The sequence below is a fragment of the Melanostigma gelatinosum genome (assembly GCF_949748355.1).
Source record: "Melanostigma gelatinosum genome assembly, chromosome: 16".
NCBI classification, from domain to species: domain Eukaryota; kingdom Metazoa; phylum Chordata; class Actinopteri; order Perciformes; family Zoarcidae; genus Melanostigma; species Melanostigma gelatinosum.
This window is the reverse complement of record NC_136649.1, coordinates 9,872,869-9,891,911: the sequence shown is the minus strand read 5'-3', so window position 1 is coordinate 9,891,911 and position 19,043 is coordinate 9,872,869. Positions and strand designations below refer to the sequence as shown.

The 19,043-nt window shown below is 42.5% G+C and overlaps 1 protein-coding gene across 3 annotated transcripts in view; it reads right to left on the bottom strand.

The window, feature by feature from the left end:
- Nucleotides 1-17,737, bottom strand: part of col12a1a (collagen, type XII, alpha 1a) — a 53,394-nt gene extending 35,657 nt beyond the window's left edge. For all 3 annotated transcript variants that reach the window (XM_079286907.1, XM_079286908.1, XM_079286909.1), the window contains exons 1-14: nucleotides 17,607-17,737; nucleotides 16,468-16,570; nucleotides 12,798-12,914; nucleotides 12,560-12,703; nucleotides 11,893-11,946; nucleotides 10,416-10,679; nucleotides 10,078-10,242; nucleotides 9,661-9,834; nucleotides 9,194-9,484; nucleotides 8,480-9,082; nucleotides 7,807-8,085; nucleotides 7,437-7,712; nucleotides 7,061-7,333; nucleotides 2,109-2,378 (exon numbers count right to left, since the gene is read on the bottom strand). In XM_079286907.1, the coding sequence (XP_079143033.1) occupies nucleotides 2,109-2,378; nucleotides 7,061-7,333; nucleotides 7,437-7,712; nucleotides 7,807-8,085; nucleotides 8,480-9,082; nucleotides 9,194-9,484; nucleotides 9,661-9,834; nucleotides 10,078-10,242; nucleotides 10,416-10,679; nucleotides 11,893-11,946; nucleotides 12,560-12,703; nucleotides 12,798-12,914; nucleotides 16,468-16,537 (2,980 nt within the window). In that variant the 5' untranslated portion in view covers nucleotides 16,538-16,570; nucleotides 17,607-17,737. The remainder of the gene's footprint in view (nucleotides 1-2,108; nucleotides 2,379-7,060; nucleotides 7,334-7,436; nucleotides 7,713-7,806; nucleotides 8,086-8,479; nucleotides 9,083-9,193; nucleotides 9,485-9,660; nucleotides 9,835-10,077; nucleotides 10,243-10,415; nucleotides 10,680-11,892; nucleotides 11,947-12,559; nucleotides 12,704-12,797; nucleotides 12,915-16,467; nucleotides 16,571-17,606) is intronic.
- Between the last annotated feature and the right edge of the window lie 1,306 nt (nucleotides 17,738-19,043).

Below are 19,043 nucleotides of genomic sequence, written 5' to 3'. Positions count from 1 at the left end.
TGCAAGGAAGGAAAAAGAGGAGCAAAGGTTAAAAGAGGAGACATGATGAATGGATGGTATGACGGGAAAATGTATACTTTGGGCCTTGTTCAGGTGGGAATCTGTGCTAAATGTGTGCTTAACCACGTATTTTTCCAGTATACCTTTGGAAATACAAGCAGCATGGCTTTCCTGCTGGGAGTAAACTAAACAGTAACACGCTTGACTACCTCACAGTCTTTCATCTGGATATCTGCTCAGTTTCCACATGCGTGTGGACACAAACCTACCCAAATATTTCTGATTTTTAGAGATGTGCATTAAACAGGCACGAAATTTACATGATTGATCATGTTTAGTTGGAAGGTTGGGGAGCCAGACTTAGATGTCTTGTCAATTTGAGCAAAGCCAGTGCTCGAAGTGGGTCGGTACTCACCAGTAGACAGTACTGGCACTTCTACATTTTGCTCTTTGGCGTACCGTGACTTTTTCTTGGACACCAAAACTTCTCACAAGGTGCCAGTACTCTTTTCTGCCCATTACTGCCCATTACTGCCATTACTGCCCAGACACATTGCCAGCGGATATGTGCTGCGAAATTTAGAATGTGTCTTTTTATCCTGCTGCATAATATGTTCGAGCATCCTGACTGGGACACTGCTCCTAAAGCCTGAATGAGTAGCTCACACCCTTTCTGGCTGACTGATGTTGATTCCAGGCTATAGCTATCCTATAAAATATTATAGAGCAATACTTTAGGCTACAAGCACAGGGAAGCACATTAAGTATTAACACTGTGGCTATATATTTAAACACCACCATAACCCTGTAAAGTTTGAGTTGGAATTTTATTGGAGTATTATAGGCCTACTATGACGATGCATAGCCCAAGTAAACTAATATAATAGTAACATCACAATTGATTATGATTGACAGAGTATAACATAATAATAAATAAGTGACAATCACAACAAACTAAATAAAAAGGAATAAGTAGCGAGAGATTTCTGATGCCGGCCGATACACACACCAACATGTGAATAAAGGGAGTACTGGCATTTTTTTTTTCCACTTCAAGCGCTGAGCAAAGCCATGTTTCTCAGTTTTCCATTGTGCTCCACAGAGTGTTTCTTATTTTCAGAGCAGGAAGGGCAAGTGTGAATTGTCAGAAGCATCAAAATGAGCTGGGGAAAATATTCAGAATGCTCTACTCCAGAGGGAGGACTTTCATGAACGGAAAAAAAGCAGCGCTTCCAAGTTTGTCTTGTTTGAATCAGGACAAAGAGACCTGTGAGAACAGAGAGGAAGAGATAGCGAGTGTAAAGCGAACAGAAAAATGATCAAAGTGAACATTTCAGTTTCCAAAGCTGCCTCGTGGTTGTGTTCGGTGCGTATGCCACATTTATGGCTTGCCTGAATCAATAAACAGTAATGATGGTTGGAAATATTTTTCCGAGAGCACATTCCATTTGACTAACTGGTGGACCAATTCCCTCCCAACTGGTGCGATTTTCCGCTCAATGTGCTTTTCTCATCCAAGCATGAGTGTAGTCTAACAAGGGAGAGGCCAGGGTTATATGTCCTGCATCTCCCATGAAAACTGGCCACAGGTGTGCTGGACATTACGTCACCTCTGAACATACTTATAACATACACGCACAGTCATAAAGAAGTGCACTCGAAGACTCCATATTCTTAATGGCTCACGTGAACGCCAACAGCTTTGACGTTACCTCGTAACAGAATGAGTAGAACAGTAATTGGCACTTGACAGATCAAATTGAGCTTACAGCCAAACTAAAGGCATATAAAACGTTAAAGCTGAACATGTGTTTTTGACAAGAACGTCTATACCGGCATTCTTGGCTTTAAAAATGATCTTCTTCACAGTTAGAGATGAAAAAAGAAAACGTGCAACTGTCCCTTTGGGGTCATAGAGTGTTTATCGCTTCTATGTTCATAGAGTTAAATCACACTTACCTTGGCTTCACACCTTCCAGCTTATCCCAAGACAGGACTAGCATTGGAAAAATACCAAGAAAAAGAAAGAAACCAAAAAAGAAGGGAGCCAAAGTATGAAAAACGGAGAGAAGCGAAGGATAAGGGAATAGGTGTATGGTGGAACTTACTATCTGTGGTTTCGTCTCCAGCTAATGGCTGACCCTCTCCACGGCCATAGCCAGCAAACACAGAGACCTGATAACGTGTCTCTGGGGTGAGGCCCTCAAGGACTGTGGCTGTGGTGTCTCCTGGTATCGTCTTTTCCCCAGCCTCTTCCGTGAAGAGAGACTTCCACACGATCCGGTACTGACGAACGTTGCCGGGGGCCGCGGCCCAAGACACAGCAAAACTGGTGTCAGTGACGTCTTTGGTCACCAAGTCTCTGGGTGAACCAAGCTCTGTGGATTAATGAAGAGGAAAAGCATTAGAAACAGTCCGTCAGCATGTGCTTAATGGATATGGAAACGGAAAATAAGTAGCACGACAGCTTTACTGTTGTTTACGTGAAGAATTTCCTCAGGTTTCTCTTTGATTTGAGTTGCTCCGATGCACAATAATTGAACTAAGATGGTAGCGTTAGTGCTAAAGTACAAAAAAGCTTTAGAGAGCTGTATGTTTTCCAGGTGGGGTTGACTTCTAATGGAGGTTTATAGAGGTTTGAGGAAGTGGGCGAGACACGGAATGGACAAAACTAAGAACCCCAGCGACAAACCATGAAGAATCACTCATTAGTTTCTACTTTAACCCCCGAGGATCTGTTTGAACAACCTGATTTTCTCCCTTCATAATCAGAGAGAACTGGAAAAATCTCTGCAAAACTAATCATGAATCACATATCCTCAGCGCCTCTCCCGACTGCACTTTAAAGTTTCCATCGAAACAGAGGAAACCAGATCCGCAAACGTGTGTTTGCTACTATTGCAGATGTTGCGCTCTCCTTTCCCCCCCTTCACTCACTTTTCTTGAGAGACCATCGTGAAAGGATAAATGCACAGAATTAGAGTTGAGGGAATTTTGTGGTGGCGTTTCGTGATGGGCGGCCAGCAAATGCTTGGCTTAGACTAGAGGGATACCCATGTTGAGATGGACAAACACTCAGGTCTGGCGGCCCGTATATAGGAGCTTCATCTACCGCAGGAGGATACGCTGCCACGCATAGCCTCCCACACAACCTCTGGGATCCTGATGCTGAATCAAGGCTCTAAGCCCCTACATGCCAGCACCTAATGACAATATAATCACAGGCAGAGCGGTGTAGCTGGGTGGTCTTTCTCAAACCTTATTCTTCAAACCTCACCAAATGAGCTTCAACAAAAAACCAAATGCAGAATGAGATGCAAAGGAAGTCCAATGCATAATAATTCTGAAAAAGCAACCGTACGGCGGAAAAGGTAGCCACTATATCTATCTATCACCCTTCGAGTCCTTCTCAGCATCCATCTGTTTCTGAATTGGAAACTGATCTGAACAGAAATAACAACAGCGGCGCCGCCTGTCAAGCACAGCGATCGGCACCTTGAGAGTGGAAGCCAGATATGAAGAGTAATGGCCACAATCTAATAAAGAGTTCCAGATTTTGGAGGACCATGAAAACACTGTGGCCACTTATAACTACCCGGATCATTCCATCAAAAGGGTTATCCTTGCCAAAGGCAAAGGAATAAACATGACGGACTTTTTCGGCTTTGTGTGAATCGAGGGTGAAAGGATCACAAGATAATGACTTCTGCAGACAGTGGCTCACTTTTCATCAGTACTTGAAGACAAGCTAAAGAGAAGGGGCCACTTCTAGGAGCAAAGCCCACATACACGAAACACATGGTCGACAGACCTAGCAAAAGCTTCGGTTTATATGCATTTACACAATATCACTGTATCAGTTAACAGTTTTCAATCTAGCTTCGTGGTTGTTAAATAGAAGCATTACAGAGGCTAATGTATTTAAATAGAGTATGTGTATACAAGCAATACAATAACAATACAACATCATTTCATGCTAACAAGACCTTCTATTTACTCTCCACCCACCAAACTGCACCCCACCCTTCAAGGAGAATGATACTGTCAAATTACAACCTTGGACAGGACCAGATCAAACAAACATGTTCACATTACAGCCTCACCCAAATCTCTAGAAAACCACATATGACACAACTGAAGATCATCTCAGAGATTTCCTGCAGGGCATGTGCTGACATAACCCTCACATCTGCAGCCAAGGCTGTCTAAAGCTTGAAAATATAAACGACGGAAAATCAAAAACGCCCGCAGGCAAACAAAATGCACAGGAAAAACTGTGAGCTTGTGCACTGAAAATGGTCCGAATGATTTTACATGGCTGTTGGATCCCTCACCCCATTCGACCACTGTATATCTTTATTCACGACCTTGGATCCTAATTCTTACTTACACAGTCTGAGTATTCACTGTAAACTCCTCCAAAATCACTGCAGGAAATACATCGTTCCCTCAAAGTGCCATCTCAGCACTGGCATCCCGCTTCCAACTTTCCTTATTTTATTGCTCTTGGTTCACTGAGACATACATCTGAGCCACAAAGCTGAAGCCTTCAGTGTCTGTGTGCCAAGGTTGCCTGTCTCTGGTCTATTACTTCAAATGACCTTTAGAGTGGTGGGGAAAAACAGTCTAGCGGTACCACTGAAAGAGCCTGGCACTGCCGAGACGCTCCCAAAGGTGTCAGTTTAAGAGGAAATCAAACCAAGATGCTACAGGTTCACCTGCTGTTGTGCTGCTGTTAAAGATAGGAAAAATAATTCCCTCTGGCACACGTCAAAACATTTGCTGTGCTATGCAAGTCGTTAATTATTTGCGGTGTTGGTAGCTGTGATACCTGATATTACTGATATTACCTGATAGTACTGTGATACCTGTTGATAGCTGCTTCAGGGCCTTTACAGTTTTGGGCTCTCAAATTACTGAGCTTTTTATCCACCCTGAGTCATTCTGGCTCACATTTTGAAGAACCCTTTTTCCTTTACTGATCCTCGCCTCGTCTCTGCCTGTCTATTGCCCCTCCCTGGAAGAAGAAGAGACAGTTCTCCCTGTGACCAGACAGACAGTTCACACAGCTTTCAAGGTCCTCTTAGGTTACGTCTTCCACCTGCTGGATAAAACTCCCCCTTCTTAAGTAAATATTTTATTCACGTTTGTGTATAATATCCACATTTGGAATGTTCATCTAAGCATTCGCTATGACACCGTCTCTGTCCACTTTCTGAGTCATTTCAGGATGTTTAAATTCTGTCCTACTCAAGGCTTCTGTGTTGGCTAACATCCACCGTTAGCCACAAGGGATGGCTTTGTGCAAGCCACTTTCTTCCAGGTCTCGCCTCCTACATGGACTTCACAGAGAGGGTCACTCAAAGTGAGTGGCACTCAAAACAATGAGATCAGTGTGGAGGCCTCCTGACGTCATGGCAGTGTAATAGTGCTGGCTAAACAAAGTGCTTTGTCATGAAACTGTTTCCTTGTGGGGGTGTATGGTTGATGACAGCACAGATTTGACATGTGGAAACTAACTCTATAATCAAAACCAAACCCTTTGGTCAATGTGGGAACAGGGGAAAACACAACAAAACAAACATTTCTTTAGAAGTCTTGCACTCATCAAAATGTATACGAACATGCATTATTACAGATATTAAATAACAGTTGAAAAGCATCAGTCGTAGGACACAGTGTGAGCCAAAGTCCTCCTACACAACCTAGTGCCCAGATCCATGTGGTTTGCAGTAAATGTCCCTGTTAAATAGGAACACTGATGACCTCAGTGCTCCCAGGACTATAAGGAGGCGACATCAAGGAGCAAGAACTTCACTCTTACGATTATGATGAATAGAATAGCTTTGATGTGTCCATGGGCTCAAACTGATTTCCGAGAGGAATCCATTTCAGGTTGAGTTACGCATGGACACGATTATAGACAGACATAAGCTGCTGTTTTCATCTTGGCACACAAAAGGTTGAATAAAGAAAGGTAACTGTTTTTGTTTTGCTGCTCTCTGATCCTCAAATGATCTTCATTCTAATGCACAGGCCACCAAAGAACATTCCATACAGTACAGCATAGAGGGGCTAACTCACCAATATAGTCCTATACATGGCCCAATTAAGCCCTTTTCATTTCATACACAGTTTACTGGTTTAGCAGCCATAAACAGAACTGACTGGAAGCCAGAGATATTGTCCTCTGTGGGATACAGTACCTTGATTGTTGTTTTGTCCCACCAGAGCTAGGACGTCCCCCCCATCTCTCTCGAAAGAGATCTTTTTGATTTCCTTTCCTGTGGTGTGACACTACAACAATACCCCCTGTTGTGTGTTCTACACTGCCTTTAAACAGCTAAAGACGAGAAAAAGATCCTCAAACACAGATCTGTCTCATTGCTTTTAGTTAAAGTATGAAGACCAATGTCAGGTAGACTGAACAACAAAGAATTCCACATAAAAAAATAGAATAATAACAATATCAATTATCAAATATCCTCCATATGTCTTTTACACCACTGTAAAAAAAATAACTTCTTCGTCTCAGACAGGCCAAGATGTATAGGTACTACCAGCAGGCATATGGCTGTCAAAGTCTGTTCCAAACCATTTCATAAGTTCTGTAGGTTTAGAAGCGTCACACACCCATTTCCATCTCACTGCCCCTCAGTCTATGCCAAACAAATTACAACAAGTGCCACATTCCTGTCTTTTCCCCTCTAACCATGGTCCATATACTCAACCAACCTTGCAAAATAAAAACCCAACTTCCATCATTTTTATGTGAAAAATGATGTGCAAAAATACCAGATGGTACATTTTAGGAGGAACTTGGAAGGAGACAACTGACCTAATTTCAGTAGTTTTACATCACTCAGGATCTAAATCTCAGAGTTTGCTTGCAAAAGAAGCTGAACACAATATTTAATTTGTCCCCTCAGCAGTACCCACCTGCTGAGCCCACAGCCACAACGCATGCTTCACATTTCTGTCACACACTGGCGATAGAAATAGTCCAACCACGCTTCAAAGGTTTCAAATTAGGCATTAACAATGTGATGTTCTCCCTTACCTTCTAAGGTGGTTCCTGTGCCCAGGAGAGGATCACCCAAACCAGAAGAGTAGCGAGCACTAACAAACAGCTCATATTCAGTGGATGGTTGGAGGTTCTTCAGCACAGCCTGGGTAGTATCGCCCTTGACCGATATCTCCTTTCTGTCACCGCCCTCGGAAGGTTTGAAGGCAATGCGGTACTGAAGAACATTTCCTGGAGCAGCCTGCCATTCCAGTTTCATTGTAGATATGGTCTCGTCAAAGACGCGAAGGTCACGAGGAGAGCCACGGACTGAAAGCCAACAAAATGGATCAGACACTTATTTATATCCCTTGTGCAGAAACACAAGTTTCACAGAGCTGTTTGCCGAAAACACGTAGTTCTTCTGACTCACCTTCTTTGGTGGTTCCATCTACTTGTATCTCGTCTCCTACGCCTGTGGCATACTCAGCAGACACAGACACACGGTAGGTGGTTATGGGGAAAAGCTCGTCGAGAATTATGGTAGTCTCTGATCCAAGGGTTTGGGCCTCCAGTGTTTCCCCAGCACCACTCAGTGGGACATAGGACAGGCGATATCTGATCACCAGACCTGGAGCAGCTTGCCATGACACCCTGAAGCTGTTGGTTGTCTCCTCTGTAACTCGTAGGTTTCGTACAGTGCCTTTCTCTGAAAAGGAAAGAAAATTTTAGATTCTAAATATTCTCATTTTGATGACTATTGCAGTGGTACATTGCGTAAGGTCCGACTAAATCTCTCGTACCATCTAGAGTGGTCTCTTCACCAGACAAAGCGAAACTGTCTCCTCTCTCATACTGAGCAAAGAGGTTGACCTCGTAAGCGGTGATGGGGACTAGATGAGGCAGAATGACTGTGGTGGTATCACTAGGCACTGCCATGGAAATGTAGTCTCCAGTGACATCTTCAGCCTTGCGGAAACGCACCAGGTAAGCCATAACGTTGGTAGTAGGAGCGATCCAGGTGGTACGGAAGCTTCTGGAGGTAATCTCGGAAAACACCAAGTCACTGGGTGGAAGCAGACCTGAAAATAAAAAGTTACTTGTTATGTCAATAAAAGGCAGAGCACAGGCCCTAATCATGTAAACGTTTCAAATTAGTATTACCATTATCATATTATACCATACATTTGCGAGATTTATCAGTCTCCTGTGGCTGTATTTAATTTCTTCCTGCTCTCTGCCCATGCATTGGCCATGGACATTACCTTCAATTACTGACAGCAATGAAATGCAACGCATTGTTGTAACCTTGCTCAGCTAACAACCCACCCCAGCTCAGAGATTTGGGAGAGTTTTGAATCAAAATTATGGTCAAGGCATTGACATTAGTCAGATGGCCAAGATGTTATGGGCATATTATGCGGCTGCACTCCTTATCATAGTTATTGGGTTTAGATATTCTATCCTCTGACTTACTTTTCTTTTGGATGTTGAGCAGCTCCTGTTCAATCCTCAGACAGATGGACTGAGTCAGCTCCTTGGAGATCCTCTGGAAGGCATCAAAGTCGTCCACCTGATAGACGTGAGTGTCTGATGGTTCATTAGCAATGGCCTCGAGCTCTGACCTCACTGCATCCTTCACACCAACGGCAAAGATCTCCACATCATTATTCCTCAGGCCGGTTGCTGCAACCTTAAAGGAGTCTGATGACTTTCCATCTGTGATCAGGACCATGACGCGAGGGACATTCTGTCTCGCTCCACGGGCAGGGATGAAGATCTTTTCCTTGACATAGGTCATAGCCTTGCCAGTGTTAGTGGAGCCTCCACGGTAGGGGAAAGTGCGCACAGCTTTGACAACAGCATTAATGTCATGGTGGGTGTTGAGGGCAAACTCAGTGTGTGGATCGCGACTGTATTGGACCAAGCTAATCTGAACCTTGTTGGGTCCAATGTCAAAAGAAGTGACCAGAACCTCCAAGAAGGCACGGACTTTGGCAAAGTTTTGTAATCCAATACTGTACGAGCCGTCAACCAGTATGACCACATCAGCCTGCACATCCACTCCCAGAGAGCACTCTGCCAAGAGACAAAACATGATGGGTCAATGAAAGGCTTTATATGGTGAGGGACTTTGAGTATATCTGAGGATTGTCAAGGAAAGATGACATGCCCAACAAAATGTATTACCTGTTGACACTTTGACAGGCTGGGTGGTCCCCATTTCTGTGGTGGGTTCACTGGGAGTCAGACCTTTGAGGGCATAGAGGCTGATCTCATACTCGGTCTCCGGGGAAAGGTCACGGACATTGATGGATGTCTGCTTGGGCCCAATGTAGAGCTCTTGGCGTTTCATTCCAGGCAGCATGGGGTTAAGGGTGAGCTTGTAGCCTGTGATATCACCCGGTGAGGCATCCCATGTCACCCTCATTGATTTAGATGCCATTTCTGTGACCTGCAGGTTAGAGGCTGGATCCACCACTGGGAGGAAAATCCAGGAAATGTATTATTACATGAACTTTCAAGATGTATTCAGCATCATAATGTCTGCTTGGCTGTGTGTTTACAATGACAGTACTTCCTTTAAGAACAGTTTTGTGTCAAAGCCATAGAACTCAATGTAATGAAACACATTTGATTAAGATCGTTTTACTTACTTTCTTCCCCGCTGACCAGTGAGCCCAGCTGCTCATCAACACCGGAGCACACCTCTGTGATAATCTTTGTCTGTACTTTTTGGATCATGTCGAAGTTGGGAACATTGTACACATGTGTATTGTGAGGTGTGGAGGCTATTTCTCTTAGCTCATCCTCATCTGCTCCTTTGATACCTGAGGTGGAAAATGTGAAAAACATCAACTCATATGTTCTCCACCCAGTGGCTGCATGGCAGATGTGGGAGACTGTTGACAGTTTTAGAGTATTGCGCATGTTAAACACATTAAAAGTACTTGACTTTAACCAAGTCAAATATGGATATGAACAATCGATGGAAAATCAAATGGTTTCCAAGAGCAGGCAGACTTTTACATGGGAGAGCACTATTCAACAAAACACTGAATAATAAACCATACCTAGGACAAATATTTCCACTCCAATGTTCCTAAGCCTTTTAGCATACTCCTCCACTGGGTCCTGGGATTTTCCATCAGTGATGATCATGGCTACTTTAGGAAAACCTTTCCTGGATCCAGATGCCTCCATAAAGATGTTTTGCAGCAGGTAGTCTATGGCATCACCTTAAGACAGAAATGTGCATGCATTTTTAGCTTTAATGTAATATTCCGATTTGCAGGGCAGTTAAAATCCCCAACAGCCATGCAAACCCATGGTGGCTCAATTAACGCAGAGTACAAATCTACAAATGAACACCTTAATATCTCTGTTCCTCCTTCTGTAATAAACACCTTACCTGTCATTGTATTTCCCCCTTTGTATGGCAGGGAGTTGATGGCTTGGATCAAGTCTCCTCTTCTGTTGTAACGGGTGAGAGGGAACTCTGTGCGGGTGTCTGTACTGTACTGAACCACGGCCACACGGGTCTTTGCCTGGCCAATGTCGAAGGCCCCTGCCAGGGCGGCGATGAAACTACGGATGTGCTTAAAGTTTTCTCTGCCCACACTCCATGAGCCGTCCACCAGAAAAACCAAATCTGCTAATGCACTGACCGAACACTCTGGGGAAAGAGAGTGGAGAAATAAGAGTGAGTCAGGAAAAGGACCATTAAACAATTATGGAGCAGATTATGGTTGTGCCAGATAAGGAACAGTTTAATTTGTACTACTGTTTAATGAAAACTTGAAATGCAGAAAGAGCACATCATTTATGTCTCAAATGAAACCGATTTCCAAGCCAGAAATGTGCCAATAAAGGTACGGCAGAAACAGCTTGGCCTTGGAACAATATTTTTTGCACTGGACCATTTCTTCTCCTGTCTGTCTAAATAAAATAAAAGCCTTGACAGTTAGTTGGATGGCTCAAAGATATGCATTCTGACATCAAAGGAAATATCAGCCAGTGCCAAACAGTGGGCAGGTATAGACATTCCAGCAGACAGAGGCAAAAATTAGACTTTTTAGACTAAACATCTAGCAGAGGTTCCATCAGCAATGTTCACTTTTATACTTTTTTAATCCGACAGGGCATTAAATCATACATGAAATTCTCCGGAACATTTTAAGATGACTCTCGTGGAATAATTGGCAGGGTTTATGTGGATGAACTTCAATCCTCATTTCCCCTAGGTCTCATTGACTATACATTATATTCCTCACATCTCATAAGCCCCCTTCTTATAAGGGCATCTTTTTTTTCTCAAGATTCCCTGACCTAATGTTGAAAATGAGGGCATCAATGTGGGGTTTAAGTCAAACAATGTGGGTGGTGGTGAAAGAATTTCTGAGAGCTTAACTGTGAATCGGGGTTTAGCATAATCTGGAAGTGTGGGTATAGTTTCCAGACAAATCCACAGGTTGGAAATGAACAGACTGGTCTCACGAAATGAGCAGATGACAGTTTGACATCATTGTAAGAACTGCCACATCTTCTAACAGTTTAAGGGAAAGCACTGGCCTCCAGGTGGCACAATGAATACATCATTACTCACTCCTGCCCCCCCCCCCCCCAACTCAATGAGACAACACGTGTCTCCTAGCTTCAAGCCTCCCTTTCCTTTTTTCTTGATGTGCAGACTGGTTTCAATTATAGGAGCCGATGTGTGCCCTCCCAGTCCCTGTCTGCTTACCGCTCACAACCCTAACAGAAGGTAACATGTATGCCTGACCAAATTGTTCCGTGGCTAAAAAACATTTTGAAATGGGGAAAAACCATGGCGAACAGGAGAACATGGAGATCTGATTTTGGGTTGACCAAACTGTAAACATACTCACTGATTGCATCTGACGGTGGCTTGCTGACTCGTCCAGTGGTGTTACTGGACTGGACTGAAACACAGGAAACACTCGGTGAGCACCGTACATTGCCTGCCTCACTGTGTGATCTCACACAGCAGAAAAAGAGAGTGAACACATCATAAAAGCTGGTCGACAGGATCCAAAACTACATTCACACGAACACATGTCTTTATGCTGCATTAGCTATAAACAGTGAGCAAGCGTCAGTAAACACATGTGATTCCTCCATACTTTCCTTCGTCTTGTGGCTAGGTGAAAATACTACACGGAAAAAGTTTGACTCTTAATATAAAAGGATAAAATCTCTTTCTCTGGCATATCACTTGCAGCCAAAAGGAGACGGTCTGTCTGTCTGGATGGTCTGATATTAGTGAAAAGTGTCATCATTTATTCTTAATGGCACACCAATGAAAATCTGCATTATACAATGAATGAGAAGACAATGGAATTTCTGGATATAAGTGTACCTTTTGTGCTTACAAAGCAGCATTACTGTAACATTATTGTAACATTACAGTAAAGCTAGTGCTTGTGCCTTGTGCAAAAGTAACTGTGCCCTTCCATTTTTCAATTGTAAACTTTAAGTTATGCATTTTTTTTCCCAAACAATCTAAATTAACTCGCCAGGGAAAGATGCACTTACTGGTCAGTTGTCCAAAGATGGGAATGCTCTCCTCTGACCCATAATAGGAGCTTATGGACACCGAGTAGTCCAAGTCAGCAGTCAGATCAGTGAGTGAGGTCATAGTGGCATATGCATCAAAAGTGAAGTCTCTGACTGGTTCATCTAGAAGAAGGATGTTTAACAGTAAATCAACTAATGTGTGTATAAACTGTGAGTACACACTGTTGGGTTCAGATCACGAATGCAATGTACTGACCTGCATCTGATACAACTTGTAGTCTGAAGCCCTCTATACTTGTCGAGGGTCTTGTCCATGACATTTCCACTGAGTTCTCATTTAGAATTTTAAATTTCAAGTCTGAGGGGGGTTCCACTGCAAATAAGAGGTGACACAATGTTAAATCACAACAAACACAAACAGATGTATAAATATGGTTATATTTATGATCAAATCAAATGAGGACATTTTTAATCAGGCATTCACATTGATCCCAACGACAAACACTTCATGACTGAAGTGGACTTGTTCGTTGTTGGGGGACAGACACATGGCACTGACGTCCATTTGCGAGGGTGACGAGTAAACAACACGTGACAACATTGAAAAAGTGCGAGAAGCCATTTTGGAGTAAAATGGCGTTTGTTTGAGTTGCTCGACCAAGATGGCCAGCAAACTCAAGCACTGGCATACACGACTCCACACAAACTCGACCAAAGTGCAAACACCGAGTGAACCATCCAACACATGCTGAGTGCAGTCATTACAACGCATGCCCCGACAACACACTAAACTGCTTTTACGATGGAGTTGATCTCAGCATCACCAAAATACAACAGTCACTGATTATACAATGGAATCAAGGTTGCCATATAATTGTTGATGTAACTCTTGACAAAAGTGAACACCATATGTTATATACACATTGTACATAAACATATTTCAAAGACGAAAAAGTGTTTATTTGGTTAAAACTCTACACGAGTGAGTGGCACACATCCATTGCAAACCTTTTAAAAAGAATACACAAATCGTCGCCTAGTTTCTAGACCCTTGTGTACTTTTTCATTGGCAGCATAATGCACGAGAAGGCCTGAGAGACCAAAATCACTCTAGACACTCAACAGACTGTTCAGAAAGACCATAATAACTATAATAAATGCATTTAGGAAAACATATACTGTGTGACAAGGCCACACGCCTTTACATCGAGCTGACTTGATCACAGCGTCATGCATCATCATGTACATGAGAAAGTTGTTTGGCTCAACAACTTTGACTGGCTGGATGGTAGTTTCCATGTACAGTTGGGACCACACAGACAAAGATGACAAACGTATTTTAAAATGATATTCATTTTTACAGCTTCTAGGCTAACCAGTCGAGGAAGAGAGATAGTGTTGGTGATACACTTAGTGTTGGCATAACAGTTAGAGCCGGATCTAAAAGTACCAAATTCATGTTTTATTAACCAAGTTACTGCCGATTAAAAAGTGTCCTATGGTTAGTTTTGAATGTGTGTCTTAATCATTCATTAGCAAACGATCTTAACAAAATTCTTGTTTCATGCAACACAGCTCGAAAACATATTTTATGAAAAGATCTTCATAGTGACACAATGGCAGAAGACAGAAGAGAGGACATGATGAATTCTGTTAATTTTGTGAAAAAATGAAAGATGTTAATGAGGCGAGCATGACGTCATCTGCACTGATATGTAGCGCTACGTTACTCGCAGTGGTAGCATACCACGATGGGGGTGATGTAAGGTAAGTGAGCATGCTTTAGACTGGAAAGCATGAGCAAAGAGCTCATGCTAGCTGTAAAGTAGAATTAGGCCAGAATATCATTGTAAAACACACTTTATGGAGGAAGCCATAGCTTGGGACACACCGTATGCACAGGCAGATGACAAACAGGAGCCCACCAAATAGTTAAAAACTGGGATTGGAGGATCACCAACCTGACTTATCAACTCAAGGAGCCCCGATGAGCCGTGCTCCACCTGATTTCTCCGCGAGTACTCATCTTCAACACTGAATGGTAAGGGGAACGGAAGTGTGTGTGTGTGTGTGTGTGTGTGTGGGTGTGCGTGTGTAGAAGTTGGGGGTGGGTAGCAAGTAGCGATGGATGGTGATTTGAAAAATTCTGACACAATTATTTTAGTCGCACGAGCAATCTGCAACTCCCACGTTTGTTTGTGGCGAGATCTTATGAGCACGTCATCGACCGTATGTCCTCCTGGTTTTGAAATATATTTAAGGAACAAAAGTTGGTTATGACAAACAGAAACATCTCTGGAAAGTTATTGGGACATTGCGGTTGCTTTTGTTATGTAGATTGTCCCATCAGTTCCTAATAAAGGACATCTCCTGCTTCCAAGGGCCAGAGTCTGGCTACTGTTCTGTTCGCAGCCTCAATCACCAGCCAGCCAGCTATCCTGGCCTGAGCTGCTGCCAGAAGGAGAGACCAAGAAGAGGAGGAAAGAACACCGACTCCCCCAAAAAGGCGGGACAGGTGCCAAAGTAATCCCACAACATGTGCTGACATTAAACATTCCTGCATATTAACTTTCCATATGTATTGGAACTCAGTGTTTTTTTTGCGAATGCCCGCAAAGAAGCCCTAGAAAGGCTCTTTGTCTTTGCGCTGTCTGAGGATTAATGTGCTATTCTCGTATTTCATCTTTCCACTCCGTTGGTGGAGATATGTGAGAGTTGACGTTAGACTCCTCTCACACCGCCAGACAGCTTTTAAAAGGAAAAATCAGCGGGTTTACATACCATATTTCCATATTTTCCATTATGTTGGATTGAAATGTTTGCATATGAAATTACTTTGAGTCATTTTATGTCAAAACCACTGACAGTCTATGACAGGTTGGCTCGTGTGACATGTACTGGAATACATATTTAATAGCTACTAAGACAGTAATATATAAGCACAAAATCAGACATGGAAAGTAACAGTTATTCAAGTATGGCACTTAAGTTTTGCAGTGCTTGCTATTTGATAATTCCATTTATCTGACTTTCTGCTAACTCAATGACATTAAGCTACTTTAAACAAGTTTTATATGTTGAATGCAGTTCAAACTTTTGTAAGATTTAAGACTATTGTACTATTAGGATGTTGCACAAGTAATGAAATTACTTACTTTACTCGCTGCTAAAGCCACTCCACAACCACTGCACAGATGTACACAGGTTTACAAGATTTACAAGTTTACAACCTCTGCAAATTAAGTTTTAAATATGCAATCCAGCATTTCAATGCCTAATTACCAAGGACTTGGAAATCTTCCACATTTCCCTTTGAAAAAGTACAGAGGCTTGCTATCATAAAAGGGAAAAGGCTTAGCTAAAACATTTATGGGCAAACGTTTAGCCATGAAATGCCTTTTGTTCAACTCGGCGGCCTGCTGTTTAATGCCTTTCAATTAAAAATTGGAAATGAAATAAACGTAGTCGTATGCTTGTTCTTTTTTTATATATATATTTGCCGCATCTGAATGAGGAAATTGCTCCTGAAGTATTGGTTTAAACTCGGTTCTAAATTACAGGCTTAATACAACTAAATGAGAGAAAGATTTGGATTTGACATCAAAGCCTGTAACGAGTCCTGACAGATAAATCTGACAACATACGCTACAAATGAGGGATAAAAGCATGAAAAGTATATCATGGAATCAGTCAGCAGTCCAAAAGTCACACAGTCAAATAGCATACACATAAAACAAGGATAACTTTATTCGGTTAATCAATAGAAAGAGTTCAGTGTCTATGTGATGATTCTCTGACATTAGAGTAAAATCCCTGTAACATAGAGAACCAGTGGAGATATAAAGATGAAAGAAGAGAAGCAGGAGATAAAGAGACAGAGTGGGATAGTGTATGTGAGTGGACTGATGCAAAGTGGTTGCAATTACCTTGAGCATCTATGCAGCACAGCAGGGCTGCGAGGAAGGCCGCTGTGGCCAGTGACAGCCCAATCTTCATGTTTGGCCGTGAAGGGTCAGCGGATCAATCAGTCTGAGGGTAAAGACATGAAATGTGTCAACGCTGCTTCCAGTCGATTCCCACACCCTGAGGTGCATACGTAGTGTCGGTAATGACATGAAAAATATTTTTACACATGTTCATCTGTTTGATTTTCATAAGCATAATCTGAAAACGCATTGCCCCCTAGCTGCCACGATCATTCTAGTGGGTCGCTATGCAGCTCACAGCATGCAGTATAGTCTTACCTGTGGCTCTCACTCACTTCAGCCCGACCAGGGACGGTCACACAAAACTCATCATATACTTTATACTCATCATATACTCACATGAAACATTATGGAGCATCTTGATAACAGTTCCTTATGTACAAATCACAAACGAATGTGTCTCAAATCGTATATTGCCTAACTCTTTACTTTCCCTTGGAATAAATATATTTCTTTATGACTGTTAGATTCAGTTACAGAAGTCAATGCTGGACTATGGCTTTGACATGGACTCACCTCCTACCGTCAGGGCATTTAAATAGCACAATGAAATGAATTAATCCTATTCCTACTACCGGATAAGAAGACCACGTTCACACAGCATAATCTGAACTCTTTTCAGTAAAATACTGTCTTTTCTTTACCGCAGGCTGTGCGCCCCGCCTGGTGCAGGAGCACGAAAACTGCAGCTACAGGGGCCGAAATGACTGTCTTGGCCCCGCGAACACAATTGGAGATCATCTGATTAATATTACACATTAAAGCACATTTGATATGTCTGCCTTATATATATCTTACATTTGCTCTGCTTTACTCCCGCTTTTAAAACCAATGGTGTGTGGTTGCATTCTCACTCAATTCAGTTCATTAACGTGATTGAGGGGAAAATCCTGAAAACAGTAACTTATTTTCAAAAAAGTAAAAAAAGTTATCTAAATGATCTTAATGGCGTTCATCAAACGTAGCCTACAGTGATACAATTATCGCAAAAACGCACTAAAATTACAAAACTACGACAAAATAACGATATTCTCTCAAATATAAATTAGTTGTATTTTTTTTACAGTTAGTCAACTCACCTATTTAAGCCCCCTTCAAAAAAAATGGACCGACCAAATTGCAGAGCAGCCTGCTTGCAGCCTCCCCTCTGGAAAGTAAAGTAAAGATTTCAGGAGCTGCGGCTGGACCCCTCTCCTCTCCTCTCCTTGGCTACTCAAGCTCCGCCAGCAGATGTCAAAGAAGGAAAAGCCTCTTTCCAAGTGGGAAGAATCTCTCCACCATCGGCTACTTAATAGGGGGGGCAGTTCCCAACTCTCAGTTTACCATGATATGGGCATCTTACGAAACCTCTGCCCGTCAGTTGATGCGTAATGTCCCCCGATCCACTGGTTTTTTCCCTGCATTCCTTTGGTCTGGTGATTTAATGAGTCTCCAGTGCCAATGTGACTTCACTGCGGGGTAACAGCTGGCCAAAACGACACCGAGAGAGGAAGTGCTGTATATGCGCAACAGGCAACCTTAGCTAATTTATTGACTCAGATGTCGTCGGAATTTTCGCTTGATAAACAGAAGCACCTTGGCTTTGGCATCTTGACGTGGATATTTCCCATAATGCGTTCAAGAAACAAACACAAGTGTAATGATGGTAGCCCAATATTTCACAAGCGTATTCAATTGTTAGTTTTTTGGGGTTGTTGTTGGGAAAAGCAAAGTATTTTCGGAACAACTTACCTTACCTTGCCACAACGAGAGCGCTCCCAACTGATTGGTTTATGGTGCCCTCTAGTGCTCAAACCAAAGACCTGCACTACATACAGGTTTGGATTGGTGAAGGAAATCCAATCTGGTCTGATTAAAAATACACCAGTTGCAAACACACTGCAGTCTCCGACTAAACTCAAATTATGTGTGAAGATCTAACTCATGTAAGATCAATATGAAAGTTTGCCAAACGTATACAGCAGGAATCAAGTTTCAAAAAGTGACACAATTTCACGACATGTAGGCTTATATTTTTTATTATGATTTGCTGCTCATTCTTTTTTTTTACAATCATTCAATATTTCAAACATGAAACATACTGTAGTTGATTGGATTCCCAGATTACAAATCTGAGCACAGGGTTGATGAATTACATACAGCATGTGATGTCTCATCAGATAAGTAAGTCCAATCCTCTTTCAATGGGGCTTCTTGGGCATTGCCGCGCTAAATAGCTCGTACACTACATATCCAGCCCCTGTGAAGAGACCAGACACGTGTTACAGATGTGACACGAAGCAATTACCCTGACTTCAAACGACCCTTCATGATGCATCATCAAATTACAGCCATTTAGCTTTCGAAGTCAGTTTCAGTCATAACATCGGGGGTAGGTCCCCGGCATGAAATGTGGTTTTATACAAAAGGACGGACTGATACACGTGGATATTGAGGCTGACTCATCAAATCTCAGACCAATGCTGACATACCAAACACAGTGAGAGTGATCGTGGCTCTGTAGAGCAGAGCGGCCC